Consider the following 24,242-nt stretch of genomic DNA (forward strand, 5'->3'; position numbering starts at 1 on the left):
ATTGGAAGCAACAAGCAGCAGCTTATATTTGTCATAATTGTGGTGTGTCGGGTCATATCAAATGTCCATTTGGATCGAATATGGCACTACCCTGTACAGGGCACTAGAGAGGAGCAAACACCCCAGTTCGCACACCCTTGTCTCTCTTATATCCAGGCAAGAGCAAGAATTTCAGTGCAGAAATGCTCAATGGACTTTTTGAGTAGATGTCTCAGGTTCATCTAAGCCTTTGTTAGTTCTAAGCCAACATCCTCCCTTCCTGTTTATCAGAAAGTAGAAGAGGGCAGTGGACATCAGGGAGTAAATTTCTCTTGTCTCTGTAATTGAAGGCATCTTCCTTAACTCTGTGTACAGCCGTGATAAAAATGCCTATCATAAAACCAAGCTGTGCCCTGACGAGCTCAGTATCCACACTGAGCCTATTATGCTATCAGTATGAACACCATTATGGACAAAACAAAAAGAGAAAAAGAAAAACAAGTCAACACGACAGCTCAGCTTTAAATCCACGGGGAACCGCTTGCACCCAGAGGCTCTGATAGGCACACAATACAGAGGCTCTGAGCTCACACTACAGGATCAACGTGGCTGCCTCTCCAAAGACACCTCCTGCATTTGTGCTCCCCGTGCTCCCCACACTCCTGGGGCCGCCGCTCAGAGCAGCTCCTTGCAGGGCAGCACCCCCAGCACCTCCAATGGAGCCACAGACATTTGCACAGGCAATGACGGAAGGCAGCTGTGGGCGCCAGTCAGGCCACAGCTCTTCCTACCTCCCTGAACCAAGCCCACACATCCGTGGTTTTGGTTAGCAGCTTCTTTCCAGTCAGGCAGAAGACTGCAGTTCTGTGCTGAGCAGCTGTGGACATTTCTCCATGCTCTTGTGCAACATCAGCCTTCCACCCCCAACTTCTCATGCTGCTTTTTCCCCTGGGCTGAAGAGAACATGCAGTAAGTTTTTCCCCTGCTTTGAAGCCAGTCCAAGGCTTCTGTTTCGGTCTCAAAATATGTACGTAGATTTTTTTTTTATGCTCTTCCAATGTTCTGACATCATTTTCAGGGCACAGTTGTTTAAAACCACACGCGTTCTCCCCTGTCACAAGCTCACAGTGCTGCAGCCCAAGTTACCACTGCTCTCTCTGTTTGCCTGCAGCCCTGCATCGAGTTCCTTCCCACCCAGCACGTGGTGAGCTCTCCCGGTGCACTGCTGCTGAAGCAGAACAGCTGCTGTGAGCAACAACTTTGTCCAGAGGAAAGATTCTGGGACTGTTTTTAGAGAGGTCATTCGTACAGATGGAAGATAAAGGCAGTCAAACCTGCCAGTATGTTTCAGGAAGGATAAATCACATCAAACCACTCTAATGGGCTTTGACAGGATAAAAGGGCTAATGAATAAGCCAACTCTCCAGGGACAGCCCTGAGCTGAGGAGCTCTTGGAAGAGGGATCACACCATTAGTAACATGCAAACAAGCAGGAAATTCCAATTACTTAACGGCAATGCCCATGACAGAAGAAATACTTGAAGTAAAAATTGCTGCACCTTTGATGTCCCACATGATATTCTAAGGAGCAAGCTATGAAATTAACAGCCTACATAAAAAAAAACAGTTAAATGGCCACAATTGGCTTCAAATCATCCTCAAAATCCAGTTATTAATCATCTTCTGCCAAACTGAGGAGTTTTTCAAATGAGGTCCTTCAGAAGTCTATTTTAGTGATGATTTGAATATCTTGAAGCAGAATAGCAAGTACTCTTATAGAACAGCAGATAACCACAAGGCTGTGAGGAACTGCAAGTATCTGGTTAGAGAGGCTCAGAGCTCACAGTGACGCTGATACACTGAACAAATGCTCTTGTACCTACAAGGTGCAGACAAATAAAGTAAGGCCAAGGCAAAGAAGGACCCTAGGAGAAAGAAATAAAATAAATATGGGAAAGACAACCAAGGCAAGAGGGCTCAATTAAGGCAGGGCAAATACAAACGGACTTAAATAGAAGCTATTTTTACAGAACAAATCTGATCTCATTTCCTGAGAAATTTTATGTAAAACTCAAAAGACAACGATTCTGTTCCGTCCATCTTAACATGGTCTCAGCTGCAGCAACGTTAAAAATACTCCTTATCGCACTTCAAAACGTATGCAAGGCAATGGGAACACAGTTCAGTACAGACCAAGAGAATAAGAGTGGAAGGAAGGGCTGTTTGTTTCACCTGGAAAAGAACTAAGGAGATGATATCCCTTCCGAATGTAAAAGAATGGGTATCGGAAGCGTTGTTTGCTGTTTCAAGTCAGGCTGTTAGGAGAAGCTTTTCAAAGAGGAAGCCAGAGAACAGGTTAAACGTTGGATTCTCCTTCCAAAACTTCACACGTGTTTTCTGCCATCTACAAAACATGCTTGTAGTGCTTGTTACTGTCTGTCAAGCTGCAGCTGAAGGTGCTGAGCCCTCAGATCTGTCCCCCAGGAGCTCTGGCAAAAGCCCTGTCACAGTAACAGCCACTTCCAGAGCCCTCCTGTTACACACTCCCAGCTCACTTCAAGCATAGCAGAGAATGCTGCACGTGGAACTTCTAACCATGACAGTTTTGAAGAGTTACAACTCCCTAAACCAATCAGTTCAGTGCAGTTGTCTTTATTAACTGAATCTATAATCTCGTCAAACCTAATTTAGTGTTTTGCTGAGTTATTCCACTTTGAAATGTATCTGGTATTGCTTATATCCTTATCATTCAGTTCTTTGATACTCAATCCTATACTGGCTTTTCCATCCTCCTGTCCTGGCAGAAGTCGGGCTAACCGGCCTACCCAGACACGAGTCGGGCTTTCACCCTTCTGAATAAGACTTAAACCTAAACGTGAGGATGCCACAAGGACTGTGTGCTGCATTGCACTGACCTGCGGGCCTCTTGGTCAGGTTGAGGCAGTCAGCATGGTACACCTTGGGGCAGCCTGCCTTCTTGCAGGAAACCAGCTGCCCTCCGTCCCCGCAGCTGAAGCACTCATCCTCCCGCTCCTTCATCACCTCTGCCTGCGACCTGCGCTTCATCTGCGGCCTTCTCTTCAGCTTCTTGGACTTCTCCTCGCTGAGGGTGGGCTGGCTCTGTGGGAAGACAATGTGTTAACACAGCCCCCTGCCATCCTTCCTTTTCTTGCTACAGTACAAAAGTGTAACCCCATGATTAAACACTCCTCTGTCAGCCAGAACTCAACGCATGCAGGACATCTACAGTGATTCTTATTATTAGGCAACAGTAAATAGTTCTCATTTTTGTGTCTGCCTAAGCCTGGTTAAACACGTGCAATAAGTGCCAGCAGAGTGAGGAGCTGAGGGCTGCCTTGGTGAAGCAGCTGTGCCCCTGACAAGTAAGCTCTGCCAGGTTTTCCTGGCCTCTGCAGTGTTCCTTACTCCTCATTTTCATCCTGAACTTACTGGGGATCCGTTTGTGGCAAGGCTATTCTCTCCCTGCAGAACCATGCTCACAAATCAGTGCTTCCAGTCTTCATCCCCAGCCCCCCCAATATCTTCTGCCTCTGTTGAGTTCATCTCTCACAAACACAAGTTGGAGATGATGTCTCATAGGCCTATGCATGCTGACATTAACACCTCTCAGTGCACCCTGACTGTGTTTGTGTTCCCAGCTGCATGCTGGGGCTGAACATAGCAGCTCCTTCTCAACACAACCGCTTCATATTGATGACATTATTGCAGATTTGTTCCTGCTATTCCACTGCAGCCCATTCCCAGCTACTCCTCTGCAATTGCTGATGCTCTCAGCACTGATGGCACCAAACATCTTTTTGTTATCAGGATGCTTAAGCTACAATGCTCTCAACAGCTGTCTTACAGGCAGTTATGCAAGGGGTCCCAAAGACAGGCATCTAAATAGCCTAAGTGTTCACCTCCTTGGCTCAAGGTGTCCTCTTTGCACACCCTTTCAAGCCAGGCCCTCCTAATCCCCAGAGCCAACCCACCCCAGGATAAATCTCCCATCCTACCAGATACCCAGCGATGACACCTCCCATGCCCAGCCATCAGCCTTATCAATGAACCACCAGCACAGCTTACATAAACAGGCACAAACTACATTTCATACAGTTTTCTATTAATCTGCATGACCAAATGTGCATTCTGCAGACAGAACCTCCCCGCATGCTGAGATGTGGTGGATTCTGCATTGCATAAATATCAGGCACCATTTTTGTCATTCTTCCATCAAGATAAAACTGAAAGCATTTAAAACTCTTTGTCTCCAGGCTACAATTGCAGTATTCTGCCCTGTTGACTTGCTCATTGTGTCTCACCAGGGCGCCAGCTTCTTGATGTTTGCTTCCCTTTCACGCATTCCTGTTTCTGCAGGATCCTTTCCACAAGTCAGGCCTGTCTTATCATTGTAAACACAGGCAATGAAATCACCGAGTCCAAAGGCCACACCTAAACTATTCCACCTATTCTCACTGTCTGGCACTTCGGTCACCCAATTACAAAGAGAGCAAGAAAGACCTTTCACAGATAATTTAACTTATCTGAGCAACTTCAGCATTTCTCAGTTCTTTCACTGCAACAAAACAGTCTCCCAAGCACACTTACAAACTCTCAGTTAGAAAGATCATTAATATGAGCAGACTTGAGTATAGAACCATAGAATACTTAAGAGTGGGAAGGGAGGGCTGAGGGCCATCCCATCCAACTGCCCCACAATGAACAGGGACACCACAGCTGGATCAGTCTGTCTGATCAGCAACACTTTGACTTCCTGCACCTTCAGAAAGATTTAAAGGCATCTTTTGTGGGATGAATTCGCCAAAAATAAAGGTAAATTTGCTGGGGTGTTTATTTCTTAGCCGATTCCATCAGGATGGAATGAATCACCTGACTCGTCACATTAATGCCAACTTAAGGGCACCTTTCTCTGATTTCCATCATACAACCTGTAATTTCAGGGCAAAAACGATGGCAGTGAACCATGTGGAACAGAGGAGCAGCATGTAATATATGGAACTTAAAATCGCAACCATAAAAAAAAACAACTGGAACGCACCAGATGTATAATTCACCTCACCCGTCAACCTCTGACGCCATCCATTTTTTATAAGCTAATTCATCTGCACAACTGAGCTCTCTGAAAATTTCACAAAGCTTTCCCCACACATTGACAGGCCTTTGCAACTGCGCTACTGGAGCTGTTAACCCTTAACTGCAGACACCTGCATCCCTACGCCAGAGCAGAGCGGTTATGTGCTGATGTGGGCAAACTGGGAGCAAACTAACAGCTGAAACTGAGCTGTTGACAGCTGGGAACTCAGCCAATGGCTTCTGTTAGTTTCTTCCCCTCCTCTCCTCTTTGAGAACCAGATCACACAAGGACATCATTAAAATCAATTCCTGTTACTGAAGCGCTGCAGTTACAAACCAAAGTCTTCAAAAGTCAGTGAGTTCTAAAAGAAAAAGTGATTTTTCTGCTATAGACGTGGCCAACTTTTTACTTGTCTGAGGTGTAATTTTCAGTTGCTTAAGCAAAAAAAGGGGAAAAAATAGGAACTTTTTTTCTTATGGCAGGGAAGATGCAGGAGCTTTAACTCTACAGCAACTCTGGTCTAAAGGAATACAGTTTACTCAGGCCTTCACGAAGAGAAATGGGCTGAAGTTTCTTGGTTATCTGATAGACTTTCCCACGTTCATCCCTTGGTGCTCTATTAAGATGGAAATTGCCACGATGAGCAGAAAAGTCTGGAAAGCATCTTTTATTTGCTCCTGGGTTGGCAAACAGGATTTCCTGTCCTGATCCGCAGTGATTCTTTAGTAAATTCAGATCTAAAATCTGCACACTTGAAATGAAAATCTGATGAAAATCTGAACGTCCACCTAAATCCAACCAGCAACATTCCCATGGCCTCGTTGAAAGCGAACTGCCCTTCCTGAAGTCTCTGCAATGAACGTACCACGTTTATGCAAAGAGGTCACTTGGAAGAATGAAAGCTTATGGGAGGCATCATACCTTTGGTCGCACTCCTAGGAAGCCACTGCAATTTGGAGCACCACATTTGCAAACTGTCTTTCCGTTTCCCAAACACTCCAGATTGTAGTTGAAAGTCAGCTCAGTCCCTGGCACAAAAGCAGATAATAACCAAGCAAGTCGTAACAATCTATGTGATAGAAATGCCTTTATTGCTATTGCTAGAGTTAAGGCACTTGAAAATAACTCGAATGGCCATCCCAGCCACATAAGGGTACTCTATTATTCCCCCCAAAGATCTGCGTGGACTGACAGTTAAACCCAACTCAACTCTATACCACACGCTACAGCCACAGAAAGAGCATTTACTCCATGCTCTAGGATGCTTAGTTCCATTTTTTGGTCCTGTAAGTTAGATCCATAAAGCTCTGCCTATAGCATGGACACCCGTGTTTCACTATGGCAGTGCTGATGTTGTAGCTGATGTGAAATGAGAAGAATTAAAATGTGGAAATAGAAAAATCAAGCATCTGCCTCCAGTGATCTACAAAGCATCCTCCCCTCTCTTCCTTACAGAAAGGCTCCCATGCTTTTAACTGCAAGTACTGAGAGAACTGGGTTCCTTACCAGCTTTGATATTTACAATTGCGAAGAGCCCAACCCGAGTATCACCGTTCACACACCATTTCTGAGTCTCACAGTTCGGCTGGCAGCAGTGGTTCATGAACCGAGCGTAATTGCCCTTTGGACCAGCATCAATGATTCGATCCTAGAATTGAGAAAGGCAAACAAACCAACGTGCTACATTTAGTAACTATCACATCCCACCCAAAGCAGAGATACCAGTGTGCCAGTGAAGTATCGTTTCAGTAGTAACATCTGGTCGCTGGACATCAGGGCACTTTGCAAAGCACCTGAATACATGTACTGTGCCTGCTGCTTCTACATTTGAGGGCAGCTGTCTACTATGTCACGCACCAGCCCACTTCAGGACTCTGTGTGGCTCAACTGCTGGAAGGACCCTAAAGATATAAAATTCACTTTCATATGTGGCAGAGCAACGTTTGGTTCTCAGCCAGTTGCCCTCAGACAAACCATTGCTCTGCTTCTTCTGAATAAAATCCAAAGTCGGGTCAGACTTTGTTCCCAATCCTAAAAATCCAGCTCACAGCTTCTCCAAGGTACGTTATAGTTACTCTTTTAGTCTTCACTTTAACCAGAATGCAGACCAGCTCAACAGAACCTCTTAGCATTTCTTTACTTTCTGCAGAAGAACACCGCTGTGCCTCTGTTGCAATTCATTTACTTCTGCCTGATCCTGACAAAAGAATTTCCTTCCACATACCTTATCCAGTGTCAACATGTAGAAATTGGTGATATCATGCTCCTGGGCGTAACGGATTCGGGCTCGGCACTCCTCTTCATCAATGAGCTCCCCAACATACTCATTAACAAATTCACCCTGCCCCCAGAGAGGAAAAGAAGAAAACAGGCTGCTAGGACATGACCAGTTCCCTCCGTGATGGGGACCTTTGTGCTACAAACACGGTTCCTGTTTGCTTTGTGGAAACTTCTTCATAATAACTTCCCTCTGTGCATTGCAGTCAGCTCGAGCTATCATTTTATTAGCAGTCCTTCATGATAATTCAGTTCTACACACACACACAACAAATTACTTGACATAAATTAAAGAGGTCAACAACAGCTACCAGATCATTCTTTGCATGGTGGGAAGAGCTAATGTGCAAGAACAGCACAACTAAAGCACAAGGGCAGTTCTTTGCTGCAAAGCTCAAAGCACTGCATAGCTGTATCCCTCTGGGGACCAACCACACGGAGCAGAATGATGCACCTAGAGCACCTGGCTCCTGCAATGTGTTTCTGGAGTTCACCTGCAGTGAAAGCACTACAGAGACCATCAAAGGGAACCACAGCTCTGCTCCGCTGGGTGCCTCCATTAAATACTTGAGTTCTGCTCTTTTCAGTTTGTCTGTTGAAAGTGAAACATAAGGTGCATAAAATGGCAAAGAAATCCTTTAACCTGTATCACAGCAGGCAGTGTGAAGCCTAAACAGGACAGGCTTGCAATTTTCTTAGATATCCACTCCCCCCTACAGTATGTTGTTTCCATGGTTTCTTTCTCAGGAACTCTTCTACTATGCCATCTAATTTCCTCTGTTTAACTTCACTCTTTCTTAGCTTTGATGTTCTTCTTAGCTGCAATGCTCTTTTTTCTTTGTTCAGCATTGATGTGTGCCCACACAATAACCACACTCTGGATTTGAAACAGACATGCAAGTATTTTAGCTGTCTCCAAGGTAGTACTTCCCACAGCGATTACAGCCATCTCTCAGATGCTATGCTTTGTAAGATTCAAGCCTGACCTCAGCTTCTGATACAAGATGCTCATGTTAGAGAAGCCATGCTATTCCAGAATGGAGGTTGTGGGCATAATCACTGTTCTGTCTGGAAATCCTGAGCCCTGCCTCATACTTTAGTATTCCGGTGTATTAATAAAGCCAACCATCCACACAGGCAGACCAAGCAATCACCTTTTTTATCCTGTGGTTCATTAACATACAAGGCATTTTAGCTGAGCCAAAACGTGCTTGTCAAGAACACAAAAGTCACATTCATCCACTTCTTTCCTAAATGGCATTCAGTGGCAAGAAAGCCTTTCAAATTACAGAAGGCAATTTTTCACATGTATGGAAACCGACAACGAGCAAGAGAGAAGTGGCAAGAGAAAACCTGACGAAAAACAGAGCACGTACCTTCCTGATGTCTGTTTTGGCCTGTAAGCCCCAGCCTCGTGCCAGAGTGCGGAAAATCTGCACCTCGGGATACTGGCGCTTGGAGAAGCACTGGTTCTGACAGCGCTCTCCTGCAGGGCAGACCAGGGGGTGGCACTCATAGAGTAACATACGATTGATGCATTCGGAGTCCAGGCCACATGGGTTTTCATCTGTTGGTTTACAGTTGCAACGTGGTATCTCAGACAGATCTGCAGTGAAGATCTGCACCTTGCCCACCGGCCGGTTCACCTTGAATGCACGAGAAGGACATCAGCTGCTTAAGAACAGGTCATCACGACAGACACTCCTATACCCAATCTTTGCCTATGAGCTGACAGGATGCAGTGCAAACCAGTGACAGTGAGGGGTAAAAGGAGGCGTACAGACAGATACGTACTTCTGAACACACTACCTGAAGAGGCATGCACTTAGATGAAAGAGTTAAGGAGGACACAGATCTCCCCCAACAGCACCACCTGGTACCTTGTGTATTCCACATCCCCTGAGAGGGGGGGAAAAGGCTGCAAAGGGTCCCCATCCTGTATCACTGTGACTACACAGAGTGCAGTGGTCCTACCTTAAAATCCTAGCTATTAACAGGAAGTGCCAGCAGTCAGCTAAGCTTTCATAGCTTGAAACAAAAAAGGGAAGAAGCAGAAGGAAGCAATGAAAAAGAGGAACACAGTCCCTGAGTCACCGGTTTCTGATCTCTCTGGGCCCACATCCTTATCCTATGCACCTACATGGCCCAAGCTCTTCACTCAGATCACCTCACACCTGTTGGAGATCCTTGAAGAAATTAGTGTTCCAACTGCACCTCATAGACAGCCCTAAGTCAGAGGAGCTCCTCAAAACTCCACTAAAAATTGGCATTCCAGCACACATATCTGATCTCATGTCTTTGTTCAATTGATACAGAACAATACACAAACAAAAGAAAAGAAAAACAGAAGTGAAAGACACTGCCATGCTCCACTGTGGGCTGCCATACTCCCCTCTGCTCTACCGTATCTTGACTGTCTATCCCACACTACCTTGCCACCAGCAGCACTCAACATCCAAGCACACTGGGTGACACCAGCTCTCTCCCATAAAACCCCAGACAGGCAGAGACTCTTCTTTCACATTACACATGGAACAACACAGAGACAATCCAGGTCTGCTCCAGTACAGCAGAGTACCTGGTACTGGTGTCCAGCTTCCACACAGTTCTGCAGACACATGAATTGTTTCTGTGGAGGATGACTGAAGATGCCAAGGCAATCAGAGTAACCCTCAAATACATCCAGATGCCCCAAGAGTAGAAATGTTTCCATATATGTTTCATTCACCTGCACTGATAGCTCAAAACTTCAACAACTGCCATTCTTGCCCCTTCTCCCCCTCCCCTGGACCTGCCCTCACCTTGATGTGTTTGTAGGGGGGAGGTTTCTTGTCATTCTTCTTGTCTTCCTGAAGCTGTCTCAGTTCCTTCTGTGCCTTCAGTTCTTCAAACCTTACCGCAGCTTCATGAAGAGCTAAGTGAAATAACAGGGTGTGTTATGAGGAATTCACTCTACTCATACAGAGGTGGGCTGCCAGAGTACACCCAGCAGCCACAGCTCCACCAGCAAACACCCTTGGCAAAACACTTTTAGAGGCAGAGATTCATAAAAAGAACATGATAAAGCAACAGAGTAGTCACAGGCAATAACAGTGATTGTGAGTGAAACGTTTTGGAAACATCCGAATTGTCAGCTAGCTTTACCCTGCTTTTGGGAAGAGATGAACACAAAACTCTCAGGAGCATTTTTATATACAGATAACGACTGTACTAGGCACAAGGAAGCTGATAGAGCAGCAGAGGAGCTATGCTGGAGCTGAAAAGCATTAAGGATCTGCACACCCATGGTCCGTCTCTGTGAACTCAGCCCAATCAGCATTCCAAGTGTGCAGGATGATAGATCAATAGCTATTCATTTTGCAAATTTCATCCAGCTTTAGATCTAAAATGATATTTTTTTTTCAGTCACAAGAATATTTTCTCCAGACAGCAAGAGAAAAACAGAACATGCATCTTCCCAGATGAAGACAAATTACCTTTCTTGTATATGCCATCTACGCCCTTCCCCATCTTGTCTTTGCTGCTGACATCACCTTCCATGTATGGGAACACACGGGCCTGGTGGGTCCACAGGTAATCTTTGGAGCCAAAGAACAGCACAGGGAACTCGCCGATGTCGTGTTTCATTTTCTGGATGTTGACAGGAATTGTCCTGGGATGGCAGATCTCAGCTGGCCACCACCTACATAACAGGGGGAAAGGCAGATGAAAAATATGACTCCCCAGTTCCCACATGCTCCCAGAAGCACGTTACTGCATAGAGATGGGGAAAACTGGGAGGGCTACCAGCAAGGCTGGAGGGAGAAGAGGAAGGCATGAGCTTCGGCTGCTACATGCGTGCAAAAATATCAGAAGCTGCTTCACTGTACCCTGCAGAGAAGCAGCTTCTCACCTCAATCGATCACCGCTTGAAGAGGGAACAGGGACAAGTTCTACCTTCACCTACCTGTAGCGCCCGACTTTCACCCAGACGACTTCCTTGTAGTGTGGCTTTTTGCCTGCCTTGCAATCATTACAATACCAGCTTCCCTCTGGCATCTCAATGTTTAGACACTCACGGTGAAACGCAGCCGGGCACGACTCGCAGCATAAAAGGCTGCCCCCTGCAAAGAAGGGAGGAATTTATCAGGGTCCCTGTGCAGAAGCCCTGGACTCCACAACTCCAAACAGTGACAGCTGGGAAAACAGCAGTGTTCTTCTGCAACCTTTTATCTGATAGCTCATGCTCTACCTAGGCAGCACAAAAAACCCTTCTAAAGATCCAGAAAAAGCCTTAACTTGGATTTAAATAGGGATGGATAGGAAGGCAAGCTATTCCGAGCAATTCTCACTGGCATGCTCCACACAGACAAAGCTTCTGCCTGCTGTAACTATCTCTTCCCATAGCACATCCGTTGCTCTTCTGTCATTTATGTCAGGGCCTCACGCGGTGACAGGGAACCAAACACACGCTGTCACCAAACACACGCTGTCACCAAACACACGCTGTCACCAAACACACGCTGTCTCACCTTCCGAGCAGACAAAGCACCAGCTGACGTTGACGTGCTCATGGTTGCGGCAGCCCCTTCGTGCAGTGAAGTGATTGGGACAGATGATACTGTTGGAGGCGAGGACCACAGAGCCAGCAGCGAGGCAGAAGTCATTGGAGTGGTAAGCGACAGGACAGCGCACACAGCGCATCAAGCGACCTGCACAGGAACACATCAGAATCGTGGTGAATGCCAGAGAAAACAGTCTTCACTTCCTCCCAGACCTATTCTCTATTGGTATCTGAGCTGAAAACTACGAGCCATTGGTGACTTTTGGAAATGGAAATTGACTTTTAATTTCTACAGACCATTTACAGCATAATCTCTGTATTTCTATTCAACTAATACAAGAAAATACATACAAAAATAGATCTGCACTTGCGGGCAATATATAGGAAATCAAATTATTTGGAAGTGAAAAACCTTCTGCACCCTGTTCAGAACCAGCTCAAGAGTTCACAGATCAGGACTGCTTTGCCTCATACACAGATAATAAGTAAATCAGTGCAAACAATAAATAGAGAGTGGGTATTCCAAGTGCGTAACTGAACGTAATGAAAGCAATCCAGGAAGTTTCTACAAACAGTGCTTGCCTCTCCACTTTATCAGATTTTACTCTGAAGTTCCAGGAAGGAGAAGTGAGAATTGCCTGAAGGCCTATTTTGTCCAAGACTGCTCAGCATCTTTTCAGTTCATCCCAGGAAACCACTGACAGGGAGAAGAGGTGGAAAGAAAGGAGTAAATCTGACCACTGAAAAACAACCACCAGAGGGGGGCCACACGGCAAACGTTCAGCTGAGGAGTCGACTGCAGGCTCTATGCCCTAACAGCTTCTTCTGTTTTAAGCACTGACACGTGAAGATGACTTTAACACAGAGCCTGAGGGTAAGAACAGCTGATACTATCATCACTCATCCTGAGATACCAAAGATTTAAAATATAAATAATAAAAAAGCAATTTTAAAAAGCAAATGGTGAGAGTTCAAATTAAGAAATAGAAAATAAAAGGAAATAAAGCAATTACAGTTTTTACTACACTGCTCTCTATGCCATTGCCTCAATAGGCACTGCTGCTAAGCAGGCACTGACTGAAGCACTGGCACAGTGAGAGCTATCTAGGAGAAACACCATTTTCATGCAGCTCTGAGAGGAACGTGGCCTTGCTTGACATTCGGGCATCCGACTGCCTGGCCAGACAGGAACACTTTAGTTGCTCAGTCTGACCATCAGAGGTGCTGATGAGCAGCAGCCCAGCCCACGGACACCACCCCTCCCACCCTGATAGAAGCAAATGCTATAGTAAGTGCTGCAGAAAGGACAGAAAAACAAAGAACTGGTGGACCGGGTCACTGCAGGTGGGCATGAAACAAAGAATTCTCATCGCTTCCCTGGGAGCATGCAAGAAGATTCCAGTACCTTTAGATGCAGAGATGTTTGTTGGGTTCGCAGCATGACACGTCATGCATATGTGCAGAGAGCATCGGAAGCCCTTGTTCTGCGTCACCGTGGGTGGATACTTCTGTATGCACTCTTCATGGTAATATTTCCCACAGAGGGGTAGCAAGCACCGTTTCACATCTTGCCCGCAGCTCTTGCACACAAAGCAGGTATGGACTCCTAGAGAAAGAGCAGGCATATGGAAAGGCCAAATAAAAACGCGTTGCTTCTACCAGGAGACATAACAGCACACTACAGCCCCCAGTCTGCCACACATAACCCAAACCACAGGTGTCTGCAGCCCCACAGTTTCAGTGTAAGTCTAGACTGAAGAAACACCTCTTGCAGATCACATTCAGGACATCCCCCCCCCCATCTGCCTTAGAATGGAAGATCAGTTCATTAGAAAACAATTGCCAAACCAATGACCAGAGAAGTGACACCAGGTCACAGCCTTACAGCAGGTGTATCGTTTCAGCAAAAAAAGGAGTGTCAGTTAAGGAAGCACTCAGGAAAGCTGTATACCTGTGGAACACTCGTTGCAGATGAATTTGCCTGTTGGCATCTCAGAGAGCCCAAGGCACTGCAGGTGGAAAGCACCACAGCACTGAGCTTCGCACAGCAGCAATTCCCCTGGCTTCTCGCAGATCTGTGGGGAAGGAAGGAGGGACATCATCAGCTCTGAGCAACCCCTTTCCCAGCCCGGCCCAGCCAACTGTCAGCAAAGCCCCTGTAGAAAAAAGCTGAGCCCTCTCCTTATGCCAGTAAGTTCAGGTGGTTAGCACGTCACCACTGCCATCTGCTATCCCTGCTACCATCCATCAGTTAAAACAAATCGTGTGCTGGTCACGTCTTCCCAACATCCTTAAACTGCAGCAGGATGAGAGGCAATCACACAGGAAAGGCTCAGTTCAGTTAAGCTACTAGTTAATTGCTGTCAAAACCCTCAGAACCACACAGCCCTCAAAGAACACCCTGAAGTCACCTGGGCTTAGCTGGGGCACAGGCACATTCCAACGCTAACATAAAAAATACTTAGAAAAGCAAAGTTTTCAAGAGATCTCCTCAAGGAGGATACCTGACACACGTTCTCCTTGAGAGCTGCTCCTCCTCCACGCTCCCCCTGGATCCTTTTGGACGAAGGCACTCCGTGGTCATTCTCAGACCCTTCTTCGTGTCCCCCTTTGGGGCTTGTAGAAGTCCCATGAACCAATGTCTCCCCCTTTAAAAGGAAATTCAAAATTAGGGCCTGTCGGTGCTTTCCGCCCTGACCTGCAGATTACAAACCCAGCCATCAAGCACATTAAAGTTTGGCAGTCAGTGCTACCCACCCTGGAGAGAACCACCTCTCATATGGCTCCACCAAAAGGCTTACAAGGAGGGAAAGGAAGAGCCCTCGAGTTTATTAGATCATTCTAAATACACACTGAGCACTTTTCTTTTTTCCTGTGCATAATCCCTCTTTGAGGAAGGGCTGAGAGAGAACAGTGTTATCATTCACAAAAACATATCAGGCAGGATTGCATATAGTCTGAAAATCATGTCCACCAATGCCAGAGAAGCATCCTGAATGTTGATGTCTGCTTGCACTGAAAATACCAGAGAAAGATTGCAAGCAATCCTTATTGTAGTCTCCTTTTAGCAAGTAAGACAGAACTCTCCTTATACGCTTCACAGTATGCAACTTGTGACTCCACAGTTGTCAGGACAGGCAACTAGCAGCTAAGAAGTGGAAGCAAATAACCAGCTGCCCCTCCAGAGCAAATAGGTCTATGAGCCATTCATGCTGCACGAACATACTGCTTTTAGGAACCAACAAGATGCTTCAAGCAAGAAGTTCTTAAATACTCTGCCTTATTTGTTTTTGAAACCTTGGCTCACTGCAGACAGCTGAATGATCTCAGCACACAGCACTTCCTTGGGTCAAAAAGCCAAACCTACTGTATGCCCAGAAAAAAGCCTGTACACTTTCAAGACCTTGTTAGGAATTTAGACTCCTAGAAGGACCAGCAGCCACCACTCTCATACCCTGGTGCCTGCTCAGGGCCAGGTGTCCAACTAACAGTCAGGAGAAGGAGCTTTGAGTTATATTCTATATGCAAGAATACCCATCTGAGCTGTAATGCCACCAAAGTCCCTAAACTCAACTGAATACACTATGAAAAACTTATTAGTCTGGGCAAAAAAAGCTTTATGGGAAAGCTTTATGTCTAAGTTGGAAGAACATGAAGCCAGCATTCTGATCAGTTAACAACACTTCCTTTGCTTGATTTTTCATTCCTTGAATGCACCAGTATGTTTTCATTTGGAAACCTTTTAAAACCATGTAGAGCAACCACACACAGATGCACTGACAGCATATTAAAGCACACAATACAAATATGAATGGTGTAAGTTTACTTTATTGAGCACAAAAAAGACAACTCCCGGCTACAAACTACTGACAATCCAATATAGCATACGGTGTACAACCTCACAGACTATCATCACATACATGCTGGAGGGCTGGCAGTGATGCAGCCTGAAGGAATACCGAGATGGAGCAAGTTGTTTCCTGCCACTATAGCCCTGGCAGAGGGATGGAAAGGTCTCTGCAGCATTGGCAATCATCAGCTACAACATAACAGATGCCTTTGTCTTTGCATACAATGGCATCTTAAGTGCTACCCCAGATACTTCTGGTCTGCAGCTCATTTCTGCTAAGAAGGCCGTAGTCTGCCACAAGGCAGGCCTCTGGCTCAAGCATTTGACTTGGCTCCTGGAATGCTCCAGGAGCAGCACCAGTAACCAGTGCTCCAGGGACTGGTTACAGCTCAGATCCTCCTATTCCTACATAGGTGCTCCCTCTTCTGCTCAGCTCAGCAGTGACCTCAGGGTTGCAGGGGTCACTGAAAGGAAGAACAAGAGCAGAGTTAATCAACTACTGGTGTGGATAAACAAAGTCAGCTCCAGCTTCTACCTTGTGCTGGGGCCCCAGTGCTACAAATACAAAGTAAGCTTGGCCCCTGTCATGGTCACTAAGGATCCCTCCAGAGGGGCAAGGCACTGGTTAACAAGCACCACTCCTCCTGTGGTTAATGACTATCTGACTACTGTACCAAAAATTTCAAGAAAGTTTTGGAAGGAAGGGGAGGAAATATACAGATTTGCTAAAGGAAATCTGTATATTCTGGTCCTTCTGTCTTTCTACCATGGCTGCTAGGACCGCTTGTAATGAACTCAGTCCATGTTTCAGGGGCTATCTGGAATGACAATCTAAAGTGCATCTTAAGTTACATACCATGAACCAACAACCCTCTTTTCGGAGCTGCAAATACTTGCTGTTAGCAAAAACCTCAAAACAACTGAGCCCACACCATCCAGAGTGGCACAGCATGCTCTAGGCCTTATCTTTTCAGTCTCGAGATATCCTTTTTAGTTACGGGTACATGGCCAACCCGTACATTCCACATGCTGGGATTTTAGTGTATTTTTAATTGCTCCTCCCAGAAACAAAAAGAGAAGGGAATGTCAGAGTTGGACAGGGTGGGCAAGGCCAGATTATTTATGCCTGGTGAGCAGGGAGAAGGGGATCACCCTCCAAGACCATCACTCAGAAGGATCAATCACACCATTCTCCCTATTTCCCCTTGCCAGAAAGAGTAGTGTGAAGCAACGTACCTCCTACAGGGGGCAGGTCTCATCGTCGATCTTCTTCCAGAGCTATTTCTGCTGCTGTATCTGGCACATCCTTAAAGGCCTGGCCGGTTCTTTGGCACAGCCTGACCTTGGCTCACAACCTTGACAACCATTTCAACAGCTTTTTCCATCCCTTTTCTTGGTGTCTTGCTGCCCCGATGTTGTGAACTTGCTTTCCCGACTCCACAAAAATGGAAGGGCAGAGAAAGCTGCCCAGTTCAGCCCAGGGAGACAGGCTTTTCTCTGCCCTCTGAAAGCAGCTGGAACCAAGATTTCATTGTGCTGAACCATCCAAACATCTGTTTCTCCTAGCACCACTCAAAAGAAAATGAGGATCCTGCCTGGTGTGTGGACAGTCACTTAAGGACCAGTTTGGTGCAAATGCCAAGTGAAAGTGTGATCACATCTCTAAAGCAGCTCAATACTCACCGGTACCCATTCATTCACCAAAGCCAAGGGGTGAACGCACACCTCAGTGGCTCAAGAAACACAATCACAGAAAAAGGGATGTTGGTATAAAGATGTCAAGTATTGACATTACATAACTTTAGGTACTCAACATATATCTAAGGCTGGAGGCAGTTAAGACTCCCTGGGCTTCCTCTGCAGTGAGCGGTGTGTGACGTTCAGAGCTGTGGCCTACCTGCCTTGCTGCTCTGAACTGCCTCCTCGTTTCTTTCCTATAAAAGACGTGCAGAGAACTTACTAGCTCCAAATAGAGCCAGCCTCTCAGAGGGTGCCTAACAGCAGACAGTGTTAACTACTCTCCAGCATAGGCAAATATATTTGTACAGGCTTCTTTGAAACACGATTCCAGGTGAGCACACTTCAGAAACAACTGACCAGTGCTCTTAAAAAGGCACAGGAAGGTTTATAGGGCCCAGAGGTATTACCCCAAACTTTATCACCCCCATTAGAAATGCTTTTCAGAAGGCAGTAGCAGCAGACCTCAGAGTAGCTGGCGCTGCTCAGACAACTGGTGTAGTATTTGTGCTCTGCTGGAAGCTGTATAACAATAACAAATAGAACAGTATACGTCTATAATTGGCTCCTGAAATACATACTGACTATCCTGACAGAACAGCCTGCTGCTGAACCTGGGCCACTGGAAGTGAGAGGCGATGCTGTGAGAGGCCCGCAGGCGTCCTGCCTCTCTCAGGAAAAGTCTTGCTTCCCCTACACTTGGTGATACCTGGCTCACTCCTAAAAGGCAAAATGTGCTTGTCAGAGATATTTGTATGCCAGCTTTGCTATGATGCACTAGAAGGGAGTTGCCCCATTTATCCCTTTCTGCTGGATGGCAGAACGTAATTAGAGGCTCCAGTGGGCAGTCACAAACAGTTCATCCCCCATCCCCTCCAACATGGCTCTGAGTTCACCCTGGCATGCAGGGCAAATAGAAGAAGAGTTTCAAGTCCACATCTAGTGCTTGCACTTCATATCGGTGTGCAAAAGGGCAAGATTCCCACCACCAGAAGGCGAGACCTTTTACAGCAGTTAGGCCTCCTGACATGCAAAGCAAGATGCCAGTCAGACCTTTGTTCTGTTGTATCAGAACAGCCTTTCTCCTGGAGAACTAGTAGAGCAGCAGCTGAAAAATTGAGCCTGAGCTAAGCAGCCATCACAAAATAATTACTAATCGAGGTGATACCTCCAGCTTCAACCCCAGCTCATGCAGCTACATCAGCAACACAAAGTCCTAGCTGAGACACTAATCTTGCATTCAGCCAGCCGACAACTACGTGGCCGAGGCTGTGCACAGTACCCTGGGAAGTAGCAGACAGGTTAAAGGGATGACAGCGTGTAGGAAAACCCAACGGTACCTCAGAGCGTGGGGTCCCCCCCAGCCTCTCCCCATTTTTCTCCTTCTTGGAATGTATTGCAGCAGAGGAATGGCGCGGTCTCTTCCGTTTGCGCTGCTTCTCCAAGAGCTTTTCAGAAGCTGGGATGCAAAAGAAAGACCATTAAAGAAAAACGCAGAAATAAAATTGGCTTGCTCACTACATGCCTGCCAACTTGTGCAGCCTGACTGCTTCAGCCTGGATCCTATTTTCTTCGAGGGCATAAAGCCTGGGGCAATGCAAGCCTCCAAGACAGGTCTGTCCTTTGTCTTACAGCCATCAGAGGACCTGGCTAACATTGACTCATAATGGTTCCAAGTATGAACTCTTTTGTTGATCTGAAATCATCACCATCATCGACTTTCCTGAGACAGCCCCCCAGCAGAAAGGAAGAAATGCTATCAACACAAAGCTTACATTGCTATTCAAATGCCACTAATTACCTCCTCCTGTCATTATGCAATACAAATTCCCTGTGTTGACACCAATGTGACATAAAGGCACGTGGAGAAGGGAATAAAGTGCAACTGCACAACCGTCCACTAGACAGAGCAGGCAATGTTGAGCCTGTTCAGTGCATGCCATCAGGCATATTGGTACCATGGTGACAACTTTCCTACAACCATTCAGACTAAGAATGGAAAGTGAGTATCTTCCCATGGAAATATGAACCCAATACCTCCACTTTCCATATATATATATATATATATATATATATATATATATATAACAGTACTTCCAGACAAACAATCATACCTATTTCTTCTCCCACTGCCTCAGCTAAGGCCTAAGATACATAAAGCCTTACACACAGCTCCCTCTAAAAATCACAGGCACTGATACAAATCATATCAATGTACCTCTGCTGCCCTGCATTCACTTACCTTCTCCCAGGTCTGGGAAGTGGGCGGGTGAGTACAGCTCCGAGCTGTCGCTCTCTGAAGGGCCAGTGCCCTAAAAATACATAAGAAACAATTCACCAGATGCAAATCAGAGATGCACACTCCTTGGACACTAAGCATCTTTACAAATGACTGCAGCAATTACTTTAGATCATGAATTCATCAACGTTTAGTAACTTCTCAAGAAGACATTTTGTTTGTGTGTCTGATAGACCCCATGTGGAAAAGTCAGGCAAGGAGGAACAAATACTGAGTTTGCCAGGTCTCGTGCTCACCGGCATCCCTCACTGTTTCCTGAGCTCTCCCCAAAATGCTGCTAACACCCCAAAAGCTGCTGGGAATAGAAACTCTTCTGGTTTTACACTTTTATGAATCCTATGACTGAATTGTTCTTGTCTCTGTATTACTGCAACCGTGATGACTGTATAGAGACTCTGCCACGGAGAAAGAGAGAATGGGAAAGGTAAGGAAACTGTTATTAATCAACCTCAGAAACAGTGATGCTACGTCTTGAGCACATCCAATGCCCAACATTAGTCTTTGTTATTTGTTTTTTCCAAGTCATGTCACTGGATTTTCAGCATTTAGCAGAAAAGATCAGCTATTTCTTTCTAAAAAGCCCTGTATCTAGCACTGCACGCTACATGTGTTACAGCTCCAGACTCTACCCTGCTACAAGTTCTACCCTTACTTACCATGTATCGGCCAACTTGGGAATGTAACAAATGAAATACTATTCGGAGAACATCTGACAGCAAAGGAGAAAGCCTTAGGTTCAAGTTACAGTGTAACATAACAGCGATTCCCTGAGACCGAAAAGCTCTGCCCACAGCTTCCCAGCCTGTATCCAGATGACTCATTTTTCCATATAAATCAATGGAGAGGAGACCTCACAGCCAAAACTCCCCAGTCCCCATTACAAGTGGGAAAGGGTGGGGAACACCTCTGTATTTAGCAGATTTCTTCACCATAACACAGCAACCAGCACCTTTGGGAAGGGTGGACCTTCACTCCTGGGCCACAGCCAGCAGCAGACAGCTCACTGCCCTGTGCCTCTCTCTCAGCAGGGCCTGCTGTCCAGGCTCGTTTTCTATCCCGACTTTCAGAAGTAATGGAAGAAAAATACCTTCTTTGGAGGAGTCCACTCCTCCTTCTTTGGCATAAAGGCAGTGTCCAAATCATTGGATTCCAAGAGCTTCTTAGTGGGCTTCCTTTGACGCTTGCTCTCAAAGTTTCCTGCAATAGAATTCTTGTTAGATAACTGGGGAGCTTCACTCACTCTAAACCATTAAGAAAATACCAGCCAGCAGTACAAAACAATCATCCTCATCTTTTGGAGCACAAGCTCCCTAGGGAAAAGAAACAATTACCTCTACAACCTGCACAGAAACAGACCTCCATCTGGACCACCTTCAGGCGTACCTCTGTATATAATATTAGAAAATCCATCCATGGAAGAGAAACCATGAGCTTAAAGCCAGTAGGCAACCATCCTGGCAGTACAGTTCACATCGTGATCTCACAATTGCTTTACCAGCAAAACCCAACCTTCCAATAATGACAAACACATCCCTGCTTCCTCCTGAGTCTGTTCCCACAGCACCCCCATCAGTGTTCACACTGCACACAGTGAACAGACTGAAGGGCACGCTCTCAGGTAGAACTATGTGGGACAAGATGCCCCATGGAATTCAGCTGTAGGAGTCAGCCTCCAGCTCAATCTCTGTGCCAGCCACTGGAAGGCAACGAGGTGCTAGACATGGGCAGCAGTAAATACTTAAAAACAACCAGGAAATTGTGATACTCTGTGTGCAAGGCACTCCATGGAAACAGCCTATTACCTATCCTACCCCGTTCATCTGCATCCTTAATCAGCTTGGCTGCATCCTCCTCTGCACACAGCAATACCAAAGACCTCAGCCACCTTGTGGAGGGACAGCATATCACTGCTCCCTGCCACAGCCCAGGCTTCCTGGCTCTTGGCAGCTCCCTCAGTAGTGGGAAGAGACAACCTCAGCATATTGCATATCTGCATCCACTGCTGCACTGCAGGTTGTGCCTGCATCCCCAACCTCAGGTTCCTTCCTTCAATCACTGCAGGTTTTTCACTTCTACCTGTCAAGCCTCTGCCCCATAAATAAATAACAGACTGATCTTGCAGTGACTGCAACTTTCTCTGCCTGTTTGGTCTATTATTTTATATACATAAGCATGTCTATATATATTATCTACATAAATTCATAATTACAGAAATATATATTTACAAATACACGTTTCAAACAAAGAAACAAAATGATCGGCCCCTTAGAACAGAAACACCGATCCCTATAAGCTTACACAGCCAGAGCACCAGAGCTTTGACCTTGGGACAAGTCTTCAGACAGAACACTAACAGCAGACTCACAATGAGCCACTTCACCAGGTCACACATCTCACCTGCCCCTCTTATCTCCTAGCACCAGCAATGGTCACTGAATAAAGCAAACAAAACACAGATCAGCAGCTACTAACCTTTTTACTCACTCAGGCTGAAGCAACACTTCAAGTGAACTCAAGACATGCTCGTTTGCTGGAGCAGAACAACAGAACTTCTCACTTACCTGATTTCAGGAATCTCTCCTCTGCATCTGGAGAAGCAGAAACTTCAGAAACATCAGAGGAAGACAACATGAGCTCTGGGAAATCAGACTGTCCTTCTATGAGCTGCTCACTGGGATCAGAGGCATGGGGCTCTAGTTCTGAGAAGGAGCACTCAGCTTCAAGGATGGGAGGGGACTCTTTGGTTGAAAATGGAGTTGAAACCAAAGGACTTGGTCCCCGCTGCGTCTCTCTGTCAGGGCTGCGCTGTGCAGGAAGACCTCCTTCAAATCCAGACCTTGTCACAGAATTCACCTAACACAGTGAAACATGTTGGTGAACACATTCACCCCGCACAGCCCTGCATGCAGCATGAACACTCAGCAAGCAAGACCAGGCAAAAAAACTGGAGCCCAACAGTAAAAGCCATGAAGAGCACATTTGCCTTAACCTACCTTCTGCAATTGCTCCTGGCTTTTCCTTGACTTTTTCTTGGGTGCAAATAAATGATCGTATTCTTCTGCATATTCCAGAAGCCTTTTACTTGGCTTTCTAAGGCGTTTCCTCTCTGAATGTACTAAGAAAAAGGAAAGCAGCTTCAAGACTGTGTTTCTGAGAATATCAATACAAAAATACCTCCTCGTGACCCGCGGGTAAGAGCTGCTCCTGCTTCTCCTTCAGAGCTCCGTGCAGGAAGACCCTAATACAGCCTTCTAATATTCAGTCTTCCTGCTCCCCCAACCCTGACGTGGCAGGTGGGATTGCTGGGATTGCTAAGGACCATGGTGACCTCAAGCACTTGAGACACCTGACTGAGATGCTCCTTGCAATGTGACCCAACACCACTTTACACAACCTACACTCAGTTTTCTTGTAGTACCTTCCCCCAAACCTACTTCTGTTAGAAACTCAGATTCATCACTCTACTTTTTCCTGTCAATCCAAACACCCGTGGATCTATGTGCAGAGGCATGGGAAAGCACTGCTCTCCCTAACAATCTTTGGTTGCTGACTCCACCGGCTCTGTATCAGTCCAGCTCCTTCCTTTCCCTCCTTCCTAGCACATTTTGTCATGTACTTCGAGAGCCCTGAATCCCCCATCTGCTATTGCAAGCCTATTTATTCCTTTTGCTTCCCAACAACAGGTTCTGTGCTCAGATCAGGACGTGATGAGGGAGCTAACTGTCCTCCCAAGAGGCTGCAAGATTCTCAGGGCTCAGACATCTTTTTCTTTACGTTTGCACAGCACTGCACCACTGCAGGGGAAAAACCTGGCACCAGCCATTTCCCCAGCACAAACAGAACCACAGGGAGCCCCAAAGAAGGGCCCTGGCACTTTGTCACCTTGCTCAAAAGCTGCAGAAGCAACACAATGCTTATTTAACTTTCTCAATAACCATTGACTTTTCCTCCTTAATGGTTTTCACAATTATTCTGCCTTACTGTCAGAGGACTCCTCCTTGGCACACAGACATTCGTGGTCCCCTGGAAGGTTACAGTATGTTTTCTAGTCTTTATTTCCTTTCCCCATGCAGAAGGTGGGTTTTTCTTTTTTGAGCAGAAACATTTTATAAAGAAAAAAGAAAGCATTCTAGTGCAGCACTTGGGATGTTGGACAAGATTGCTACACCTTCTTGTGGCATCGTGGTTAAACAAGTATGAAAACATCAAACTTGGCCAAAAGAGAAGAAAGGAACCACCTTTCCCAAACACAACTATTTTCAGCTGCTAATAACACCCCCTGCACAGGTATCCAGGTGCAACCCATGTTGGCATGTAACCAGTTCTAGGCCTAATGTCTTCACTAGTAACTACTGAGAGCCTCAGCACCAGCCAGCAGCACACACAGCACTGTAGCAGAAAGTGAGATTAACTGCATAATTCTTCCCCTCAAATGACTCCTGTACAAATGCAGTCTGAATGG

General features: G+C 46.0%; 1 protein-coding gene across 5 annotated transcripts in view; it reads right to left on the reverse strand.

Moving 5' to 3' along the window:
* NSD1 (nuclear receptor binding SET domain protein 1) overlaps nucleotides 1-24,242 on the reverse strand; it is a 57,560-nt gene that overhangs the window by 8,132 nt on the left and 25,186 nt on the right. For all 5 annotated transcript variants that reach the window (XM_072348219.1, XM_072348220.1, XM_072348218.1 and 2 more), the window contains exons 6-22: nucleotides 22,774-22,895; nucleotides 22,342-22,633; nucleotides 20,868-20,977; nucleotides 19,724-19,793; nucleotides 18,822-18,940; nucleotides 14,399-14,542; nucleotides 13,846-13,969; nucleotides 13,300-13,500; nucleotides 11,863-12,042; nucleotides 11,298-11,454; nucleotides 10,828-11,033; nucleotides 10,153-10,265; nucleotides 8,728-8,997; nucleotides 7,299-7,415; nucleotides 6,581-6,722; nucleotides 5,996-6,102; nucleotides 2,895-3,099 (exon numbers count right to left, since the gene is read on the reverse strand). In XM_072348219.1, the coding sequence (XP_072204320.1) occupies nucleotides 2,895-3,099; nucleotides 5,996-6,102; nucleotides 6,581-6,722; nucleotides 7,299-7,415; nucleotides 8,728-8,997; nucleotides 10,153-10,265; nucleotides 10,828-11,033; nucleotides 11,298-11,454; nucleotides 11,863-12,042; nucleotides 13,300-13,500; nucleotides 13,846-13,969; nucleotides 14,399-14,542; nucleotides 18,822-18,940; nucleotides 19,724-19,793; nucleotides 20,868-20,977; nucleotides 22,342-22,633; nucleotides 22,774-22,895 (2,679 nt within the window). The remainder of the gene's footprint in view (nucleotides 1-2,894; nucleotides 3,100-5,995; nucleotides 6,103-6,580; nucleotides 6,723-7,298; nucleotides 7,416-8,727; nucleotides 8,998-10,152; nucleotides 10,266-10,827; nucleotides 11,034-11,297; nucleotides 11,455-11,862; nucleotides 12,043-13,299; nucleotides 13,501-13,845; nucleotides 13,970-14,398; nucleotides 14,543-18,821; nucleotides 18,941-19,723; nucleotides 19,794-20,867; nucleotides 20,978-22,341; nucleotides 22,634-22,773; nucleotides 22,896-24,242) is intronic.

The sequence above is a fragment of the Excalfactoria chinensis genome, chromosome 13 (genome assembly GCF_039878825.1).
Source record: "Excalfactoria chinensis isolate bCotChi1 chromosome 13, bCotChi1.hap2, whole genome shotgun sequence".
Classification (NCBI taxonomy): Eukaryota; Metazoa; Chordata; class Aves; order Galliformes; family Phasianidae; genus Excalfactoria; species Excalfactoria chinensis.